This window comes from Otolemur garnettii, unplaced genomic scaffold (genome assembly GCF_000181295.1).
Source record: "Otolemur garnettii isolate 467f Iridium unplaced genomic scaffold, OtoGar3 scaffold00100, whole genome shotgun sequence".
NCBI classification, from domain to species: domain Eukaryota; kingdom Metazoa; phylum Chordata; class Mammalia; order Primates; family Galagidae; genus Otolemur; species Otolemur garnettii.
Genome location: NW_003852495.1, coordinates 5,878,732 through 5,888,503, shown reverse-complemented (window position 1 = coordinate 5,888,503; position 9,772 = coordinate 5,878,732). Strand labels below are relative to the sequence as shown.

Sequence of the window (9,772 nt, the reverse complement as noted above, 5' to 3'; positions counted from 1 at the left end):
GATTCGAACCCGCCACCTTAGGTGTACGTGGCTGGCGCCCTAGCCCGTTGAGCTATAGGCGCCGAGCCAGTTTTTCTATTTTTTAAATAGAGACAGGGTCTCACTTTTGCTCAGGCTGGTCTTGAACCCTTGAGCTCAGGTAATCAACCCACCTCAGCCTCCCAGAGTGCTAGGATTACAGGCATGAGCCACTCTGCCTGGCCTATTATTATTATTATTTATTTTAAGAGATGAGGTCTCTCTCTGGCTTAGTCTGGTCTTAAACCTGTGAGCTCAGGCAGTCCACTGGCCTTGGCCTCCCAGAGTGCTAGGATTACAGGTGTGAGCCACTGCGCCTGGCCTAGTTTTTCTATTTTTAGTGGAGATGGGGACTAACTCTTGCTCAGGTTAGTCTCAAACTCATGAGCTCAAGCAGTCTACCCACCTTGGCCTTCCAGAGTACTAGGATTACAGGATACTCTTCCTTTTTTTTTGAGATAGAGTCTCACTCTGTTACATTTGGTAGAGTGCTATGGTGTCATAGCTCATAGCAACCTCAAACTCTTGGTCTCAAGCAATTTTCTCACCTCAGCCTCCCAAGTAGCTGGGACTACATGTGGCCACCACAATGCCTGGCTATTTTTAGAGACAAGGTTTTGTTCTGGCTCAGGCTGATCTCAAACCTGTGAGCTCAGGCAATCCACCCACCTTGGCCTCCCAAGTGCTGGGATTACAGGTGTGAGCCACTGAGCCCGGCCTACTCTTTCTTTTCATTTCATTTCTTTTTCTTTTTCTTTTCTTTTTTTTTTTTTTTTAAGACAGAGTCTCACTTTGTCATCCTTAGTAGAGTGCTGTGGCGTCACAGCTCACAGCAACCTCTAACTCTTGGGCTTAAGTGATTCTCTTGCCTCAGCCTCCCAAGTAGCTGGGACTATAGGCGCTTGCCCACAACACCTAGCTATTTTTTGTTGCAGTTGTCATTGCTGGTCAGGAAGCCCAGCTGGGTTCGAACCCACCAACTTCAGTGTGTGTGGCTGGCACTGTAACCACTGTGCTATGGGCACTGAGCCTCTTTTTTTTTTTGAGATAGGGTCTCACTTTGTTGCTGCTAGTAGAGTACTGTGGTATCATAGCTCACAGTAACCTCAAACTCTTGGGTTCAAGTGATTGTCTTGCCTCAGCCTCCCAAGTAGCTGGGACTACAAGTGCCTACCACAATGCCTGGCTATTTTTAGAGACAAGATCTTGATCTGGCTCAGGCTGTTCTCAAACCCATGAGCTCAGGCAATCCACCCTCCTCGCCCTCCCAGAGTGCTAGGATTACAGGCATGAGCCACCATGCCCAGCCATATTAACCATTCTTAAGTGTTACAGTTCAGTAGTGGTAAGCAAATTCACATATTTTTCTTGAAATAGAGTCTTACTTTATTTCCCTGGGAAGACTGTCACATCATTACACCTGACGACAGCTTCAAACTCTTGGGCTCCAGGAATCCTCTTGCCTCAGCCTCTCAAGTAGCTGGGACTACAGGCGCCTGCCACAATGCCTCATCTTATTTTTCTATTTGGTAGAGATAGGTCTCTTGCTCTGGCTGGTCTCAAACTCTTGAGCTCAGGTGACCCACCAGCCTCAGCCTCCCAGAATGCTAGGATTACAGGTATGGGCTACCTCCCTGGGCTATAAATTCTATTTTTCATTTTTTAAAAGAACTGCCATATCGTTTTTATATTCCCAGCAGTACAGAAGGGTTTATTTTTCTCCATGTCTTCATGTACACTTATTATATTCCATTTTCTTTTTTTCTTTTTTTTTGAGACTAAGTCTCATTATGTTGCCCTTGGTAGAGTGCCATGGTGTTACAGCTCGCAGCAACCTCAAACTCTTGAGCTTAAGCGATTCTCTTGCCTTAGCCTCCCGAGTAGCTGGGACTACAGGCACTTGCCACAACACCCAGCTATTTTTTTTTGTTGTTACAGTTGTCATTGTTGTTTTAGCTGGCCCAGGCTGTGTTAGAACCCACCGGCCTCAGTGTATGTGGCTGGCACCCTACCCATTGAGCTACAGGTGCCACTTGGGTTGATGTTTTTAAATCTCTTTTAATCTATAGCACCACTATTCTCAGCCCCTATTTTATGTGGTTATGGAAGACACATTTTTTTTTCTTTTTGAGACAGAGTCTTGCTTTATTGCCCTTGGTAGAGTGCTGTGGTGTCATAGCTCATGGCAACTTCCAACTCCTGGGCTTAGACAATTCTCCTGCCTCAGCCTTCTGAGTAGCTGGGACTACAGGCACCTGCCACAACGCCCAGCTATTTTTTTGTTGCAGTTTGGCTGGGGCCAGGTTTGAACCCACCACCCTTGTTATATGGGGCCGGCGCCCTACTCACTGAGCCACAGGTGCCACTCTGGAAGACACATTTTCACTTGACTGTACACTCTTCCATATTCTAGAAGTCTGCTTTTATAAGTTGTTCCTTTATAAAAGAGGGGCAGTAGAAGAGGGAGAGGTTGGCCTATGCTGGGCATTTAAAAGTTGAAGTGGAGGTGGCGCCTGTGGCTCAAAGGAGTAGGGCGCTGGCCCCATATACCAGAGGTAGAGCGGTTCAAACCTAGCCCTGGCCAAAAATAAATAAATAAATAAATAAATAAATAATAAAAGTTGGAGTGGAAGAACAAGTTGTGAGGATAAGGTAGAGAAAGCTTGGGTTGGGCCAGGCACTGGTGACTTGGGCCTATAATCCTAGCACTCTGGGAGGCCAAAGTGGGTGGATCGCCTAAGCTCAGGAGTTCCAGACCAACCTGAGCAAGAGCAAGACCTCATCTCTACTAAAAATAGAAAAAGTAGCCCGACTTTGGCAACGGCAGCTGTAGTCCTAGCTACAGAGCAGACTGAGGCAGGAGGATCACTTGAAACCAAGAGTTTGAGGTTGCTGTGAGTTATGAAGCCAGGGCACTCTAACAAGGGTAACAAAGTGAGACTCTTGTTTCAAAAGAAAAGAAAAGAGAATAAAAAGAAAAGAAAGAGGGCAGCACCTATGGCTCAGTGAGTAGGGCGCTGGCTCCATATACCAAGGGTGGCGGGTTCGAACCTGACCCCGGCCAAACTGCAACAAAAAAATAGCCAGGTGTTATGGTGAGGGCCTGTAGTCCAGCTCCTTGGGAGGTTGAGGCAAGAGAATTGCTTAAGCCCAAGAGTTTGAGGTTGCTGTGAGCTGTGAAGCTATGGCACCCTACAGAGGGCGACAAAGTGAGACTCTGTCTCAAAAAAAAAAAAAAAAGAAAGAAAGAAAGAAAAAGGAAAAGAAAGCCTGGTTGGGAGGCTAGGCCAATTCCGGGCTCAGGGGAGACCCCAGGTTGGAGCCCTGACCCCCAGATGTGGGTATTCTCAGAGAGGGATGGGTCTAGACCTAATGGTGCTGACCCAGCCACCCACCACCCATGCAGGTTCCCACTGAAGGATGGGCCCCGGCTGCAGGCCTGGCTGCAGCGCATGGGCCGTGAGCACTGGGTGCCCAGCTACCACCAGCACTTGTGCAGCGAGCACTTCGCGCCCTCCTGCTTCCAGTGGCGCTGGGGCGTGCGCTACTTGCGACCGGACGCGGTGCCCTCCATCTTCCAGGCACCGCCCCCCAAGGTGCGTGCCACAAGTCCTACTGCTCTATTTTATCCCCTGTGCTGCCCGCTCAAAGGAAGTCCCTACCTGAATCTGACCCTCAGCCCTCCTCTCCTGATGGAAGTTTCCCTTGGCGACTGACCCTCTCCCTAACCTTGCCTCCTGAGGAGCCCGGTTGAGGACCGGCCCTGGTGCTTCCCATCTCACACCTTCTCTTCCAGAGCCAGCGGGGTACGCAAAGCACCAAGAAGCGGGTTGTGCCACCTGCTGGTCCACAAGAGGCTACACCGCAGCCCCCAGGGTGCGCCATCCCATCTTCTGGCCCGGTACACCTTGTGGTACTGGGCCCGGGGTCGGGGACCCCTGAGGCTGCAGCAACGGTGCTCCTGCCCTCTCCTCCCCCTTCGCCCACTTTCGCGGGGCGACACCCCGACATCCCCCCTCTGCAGGCCCAGGCCGGGCTGGGCGCGGCGCTGGGAGCATTGCAGCAGCGGGTGCGGAGGCTGCAGCGGCGCCATCAGCGGCACCAGGCGCAGCTGCGGACTCTGGAACAGCTGGCGCAGCAGCTGCATGGGCAGAGCCTGCTGGCGCGGGCGCGCCGGGGCCTGCAGCCCGTGGTGAGTGCCTGCCGCGTGCCTAGCCCATACAGTTTTAATTTAGATTACGGTCTAATGTTTAAAAATCAGAATATCTTACCCGTGTTTCCAAATTCTGGACTTCTTTTGGAAAAAAAAATCAACCTGGGACTGCCAAGCAGCTATTGGTTAGAGCTGAGTTATGGCTGCTCTATTTATTAACTGTTGTATCTGAGGAGTTCTTACTCTGCTGACCCAAGAGTTAATGACATGATCTTGATACTACTGTTATCGTCATTTACCAGATGAGAAAACTGAGGCATAGAGTGGTCCAACAAGTTGCCCAAAGTCAGGCAGCCAATAATTTACAGAGCCAAGGTTCTGCTCCCTGCTGGATCCTCATAGAGCTTTGCCATCCCTGTGCTAATGTCTTCAGCCCTATCTGAAGCCCTTTTGCAGCTATATTTTACTGCTGGGTGTTTGAGATGGGAAGGGATGACATGTCTTTGAAAATCAAACTTTGACCAAGCCTTTCCCCTGGTGAAAGCCCCAGGGCAACCTTGAGGTCCCCAGCCTAGAACCCCTGGCTCCCAGAGCTATGGATTCACTCATTGGAGGGGGTTCAGAAAAGAGCCCTACAGCACCTCTGTAGTTACGGTGTCTCAGATTGGCAGCCAGTGGATTTGACAGTACCTATAGACATAATTTCTTTGGCCTCAGCAATACCTTAAAATAATTTTTGATCTTTGAGAAAGGCTCAGCAGATCTAGCAGTTCTGGGTTCATATTCCCTTGTAATAGCAGTCACCAGAGTGGCAATGTGGCTGTCCCTGGGGGCTTTTGAGTTTGAGACTGGCATAGAGGGACAGTGGAGCAGGAATAGAGCTCAGACTCAGGCCTGGGGCTCTTCATGGAGCCTGCCCGGGTCCCTGGGCTGACAGTGTCTCTCTTTCTCTGCCTCCCTTCCCCCCATTCAATCCCTGTCTTCTAATCATTCATCCCATTTCTTAATCTCTTCCCTCATCTCTCTGTCCTCACACTTGTTTTCCCATCTCTCTGTATCTTTCTTTATCTGCATCTTTTTGTGTCCCCCATATGTATGTCCCTGTCTTTCCACATCTGTCTGCCCCTCTGTCTGTCTCCCTATGTCTCTGTCCCCTCACATGTTTGTTGTCTCTCTGGCTCTCACATCTGCTGCCTGGTCTCCCCATATATCTGTTTCCTGACACCCCTTCCCACCTTGGCTCCCCTGTTCCTCACCATTTATTTCTGTCTATCTCTCTCCCCCTCTTCCCTCCCTCATGTTCCCCATCTCTACAACTTTGTCACATGGGATGGCCCAGATCTCTGGGCCTGAGGAATCCCAAGCCTTCACCATCATCTGTGGAGGGCCTGAAATAGCTGTGATCCTTGCCCAAAGCCCTGCATCTCCAACAGTGGACGCCAAGCCTGAGCTCCTGGACACTCGGAGCCCCAGTGCATAAGGATCAGAACAGTAATGTCAAGGGACAGAACATACAGGATGGAAGAAGAGAGATACATCAACCACGGGCTTGGCCCAGCCCCACCACCCATTCCTTGGGAGCAGCAATGCCTCTCTCAAGGGCCTTGGTTCCATGACCCCCCTCCTAGGGACCCCTTGAACCTTAGGGGTGCCTAGGCCCAAGTTCCCTATCAGTTCCCAATACCAGCCCTCTGCCACCCCTAGCTCAAATCTTTATAGTCAGTAAAACAACCTTAGAGAGGAACACAGGTTGTTTGTTTGGGGAGCGTTGTACCTGGTTTCTGAAGAGCCCCTCACATCTTTTGTCATGACTAGTGCTGCGCTGGGGATACCACAGTGAACAGAGCTGAAAATCATCCCTGTCCCTCATGGTGCTCACATTCTACTTGAGTAGGAGATGAACTAGTAAACTAATAAACAAGATAACTTCAGACTGTGATAAATGCTATAAAGACCGAATAAAAAAGGTAATTAAGAGGAGAGGTGGGAAGAGGACTCTCTAAGGTCTGTTTGAGCAGAGAGACCTGGGATGATGAGAAGGGACTGGCCTGGAGGCCATGTGGGCCAGGGTTCCAGGAGATGAGCAGCTCCTGCAGAGGGCCTAGCACATAGGGCAGTGTTTTTCAACCTTTTTTTTTTTTTTTTACTCTCACAGCACACTTAAACCTATAGTTAAACTTCCACAGCACACTTAAATTATATTGATTTTTTAAAAAAGTGAAAAATATACTTACTGTGCTTTGAATTTCTTTTGAAAATAATTAATGATCTTTAAAAATTTTTGTGGCACACCAGTTGAAAATCACTAGTCCAGGGTGTATCAGACTGAGGAAGTCAGTTTGCATCAGGAAAAGGAGTGTAGGGGTAGAGGTGGGGAATGGGTGCCATTTTATTTTATTTGTTTTTTTATCTGTTGCTTGGAGTGGAGTGCCATGGCATCATAGCTCATAGCAACCTCAAACTTTTGGGCTCAAGGTATCCCCTTGCCTCCCCAGTAGCTGAGACTACATGCCTGCACCACAATGCCCAGCTGTTTTTTTTTCTTTCTATTTTTAGTAGAGACAGGGTCTCTTGTTCAGGCTGGCCTCAAACTCCTGACTTCAAGAAATGCACCCGCCTCAGCCTCCCAGAGTGCTGGGATTACACGTGTAAGCCACTGTGCTGGGCCGGGGGTGCCACTTTAGATAGGGAGAGCAGAGAAGATGCCACTGAAAAGGCATCAAGTAAAATGCTGAAAGAGGCAAGAGAGAGAACTATGTGAGTATCTGGGGGAAGAGCATTCCAGGCAAAGAGCAAAGAGGCCAGTATGGCTGGAGTAAGCAGAGAGGGCAGTGGGAGGAGGTAATGCTGGAGAGATGGTAGGGGCAAGTTCACATAAGGCCTTGTGGGCCATGGTCAAAAGCCTTGGCTTTTGTCTGTAGTGAGGTGCAGCAAGCAGATGCCTCTGAGTCAAGGAGGGTTCCAGTGTGACAGGTGCCAACAGGTCCCTGTGGCAGCATGTAGGGAGCAGACTGGGGACAGGGGGAGCAGGGAAGAGGCTGCTGCCACAGTCTGGGTGGGAGAAGATGAAGGGTAGACCAGGATAAGGGCCTGGGTTGGGGAGGAAAGGACAAAATTCTGGAAGTAGTTCAGAGAGGGAGCTACTGGGCCTGCTTATTAGAAAGATGAGGGAGGAAGGCAAACCATGTTTAGGCTGCAATGATTTTGGCCAAGCCAGGATGATGGAGCCAGGACCCTGGGCTGGCTCTAGGAAATCTTCCTGAGGGAGAAGATACAGGTTATGACAGGCTTGGAGGGGTCCATGGGCGGATCTGTCCCCTAGACACTTCTACAGCCATGTAGCGTGGTGATTAAGAACCAGACTTTACAGGCTGCCTAGTTTCAAATTTTAGCTCTGTTACCTACTTGCTGTGTACTCTTGGACAAGCGGCTTAACCTCTCTGGGCCAAAGTAAGTGTGTGAGCACTGCATGGTGATAGTAAGGATGACCACTACGATGATAGGAATCTCTGCAAAATCAGCCCTCATATAGGGTGAGCATGAACAAGGTCCAAGGTCCCGAAGAGAGAACACCCGTCATCACCATGCACTGAGACCACTGCCCTAGCTGGCCTGGTTTGCAGGACCAGGGGAAGTCTTCATCTTAGCAAGGATGGATAAAAAGGAGTGCACAGCTTCCCATCCCTCCCTCTTTGTCCCGTCGCGCTGCTTCGTCTCTTTCCTGCAGTCGCCTTGTCTCGCATCCTTCTCTGTGGCCGTGTCTTCTTCCCCTCCCGGTCCTCGGAGTCTATCTCCTTTGCTTCCAGTCTCCTCCCCCGCTCGCAGTTGGGCGGGTAAGCAGGCGCATGCGCCGTCAGCGCCCCTCCCTCTCCACCCCATCCCCCCTTGGTGTCTGGGCCTGGTCCCCTTCTCTCTGTCTCCCTCCCTTCCCTAATCACGTCTCCCGGCACCGATACCCCATTGCTCCCGCGATCTCCTAGTCTCAGCTTTGGTCCCCAGCCCCGTCTACCCCAGGTAAGATGGGAAGAGGGGAGGCCCACGGAAAAGGGGAGGGGCATAGCATCCTGCATCCCGAGATAAACAAACCTGAGGAGGGGGCGGCGGAGACAGAGGGGCCTGACGCTGGAGGAGAAGAATGGGGGGCTGGGCCTGGGGGTGGTGGCAGGCGCCAGGCGCGCATACGGGAGCCCCTGATGGGTAATGGGGATCCTATGCTTGTCCAAGATCCAGTTGTGTGACGGCCCCCCGCAGCCCAGGAGCTTCTGGGGGCTTGGACCCCGGAGCCTGTGGGCAGCCTCTGTAGCTGACCTCTGGCTTCAACATTTGCCTGAAGGTGGCCTGCAACTCTGCATCTGCCCCCCTGCCCCCCAGGGCCACCAACAACCATGACTAAGACAGATCCCGCCCCGATGGCCCCGCCGCCCCGAGGGGAGGAGGAAGAAGAGGAAGAAGAGGATGAGCCTGTCCCTGAGGTCCCCAGCCCCACCCAGGAACGCCGGCAGAAGCCTGTTGTACACCCCTCAGCACCTGCCCCCCTCCCTAAGGACTACGGTAACCACTGTCCCCACCCTGGAATCTGGCCTGATGCCTTAGGTATCCTGGGAGGGTGGGCTGAGCTGTGCTGTTGGTGATGCTATGGGAATTCTGGGGAATTTGAAGATGGTTCAAAGGAGTCTTGGTTGCAGAGCCCTTGAGACCTCATCTTCATTAATTCATTCATTCACCCATTGGAGAAGGGAATTGTAATAATACTGATCTTTGATACATGGCACATCATTCAATCATTTAGTCATTCAACAAACATTTACTGAAAGCCACTATGGACTTGGCTCTATGCTATCAGCTGGGCCTCAGCAGGGAACAAGTAAAATTACCATGTAATGTAAAAATATAATTATCAGATATGATGAGAATTTGGTTTACCAACAATAGATGCTGCAGGAGCTTTTCAGACATAGTTTGCCTGAGGTTATATTTGAAGGAGACTGGACGGTGAGCTGGGGTTAACCAAGATGGTAGTTTGAGAAGGGGGTCCCTGGAGTGGTAACCACTGGAGTAAAGGATTGGAGGTGGGAGGGTGTGGAGCTGAGACCGTGGCCTCTTGGAGGAAGTGATTGTGTCTAATCATGTACCAAGCAGTATTTATTAAGTGTCGCTGCTCTGTAATGAGGCTTGTGCTGTGTGAGATTTAATGGTGAGTGATCCAGGCATGATTCCTGCTCTCAGGAGAGAAGGAGACGAAACAAGGGAACAGAGAAGTAAATCAGATAAGTTCAGATCTGAGCAAGTGCTATGAAAGAAATAAAAGGTGGCAATATAATAGATAATGTTTAGGGGCCAGCTAGAGTGAAACAAAGGAGCCAGGGCAGGTCTTTCTGACAAGGTTGCATTTAGGCTGAGACCCAGAGCGTGAGGAGGAATCAGCCATAGGAGAGCTGGAGAAAGAAAGTTCCATGTTGGCTAGGCGCCTGTGGCTCAAGCAGCTAAGGCGCCAGCCACATAATAGCTGGGCATTGTGGCAGGCGCCTGTAGTCCCAACTACTTGGGAGGTGGAGGCAGGAGAATTGCTTGAGCCCAGGAGCTGGAGGTTGCTGTGAGCTG

At 50.7% G+C, this 9,772-nt stretch overlaps 2 protein-coding genes across 3 annotated transcripts in view; both read left to right on the top strand.

Moving 5' to 3' along the window:
* Positions 1 to 6,102, top strand: part of THAP8 (THAP domain containing 8) — a 14,173-nt gene extending 8,071 nt beyond the window's left edge. For both annotated transcript variants that reach the window (XM_023516906.1, XM_023516907.1), the window contains exons 2-4: positions 3,425 to 3,614; positions 3,815 to 4,210; positions 5,511 to 6,102. In XM_023516906.1, the coding sequence (XP_023372674.1) occupies positions 3,425 to 3,614; positions 3,815 to 4,210; positions 5,511 to 5,651 (727 nt within the window). In that variant the 3' untranslated portion in view covers positions 5,652 to 6,102. The remainder of the gene's footprint in view (positions 1 to 3,424; positions 3,615 to 3,814; positions 4,211 to 5,510) is intronic.
* Positions 6,103 to 8,239: 2,137 nt separating this feature from the next.
* The window catches only part of CLIP3 (CAP-Gly domain containing linker protein 3), a 17,065-nt gene continuing 15,532 nt past the window's right edge, over positions 8,240 to 9,772 (top strand). Inside the window, exon 1 of the mRNA XM_012809158.1 lies at positions 8,240 to 8,722. Coding sequence (XP_012664612.1) covers positions 8,557 to 8,722 — 166 coding nt within the window. The 5' untranslated portion in view covers positions 8,240 to 8,556. The remainder of the gene's footprint in view (positions 8,723 to 9,772) is intronic.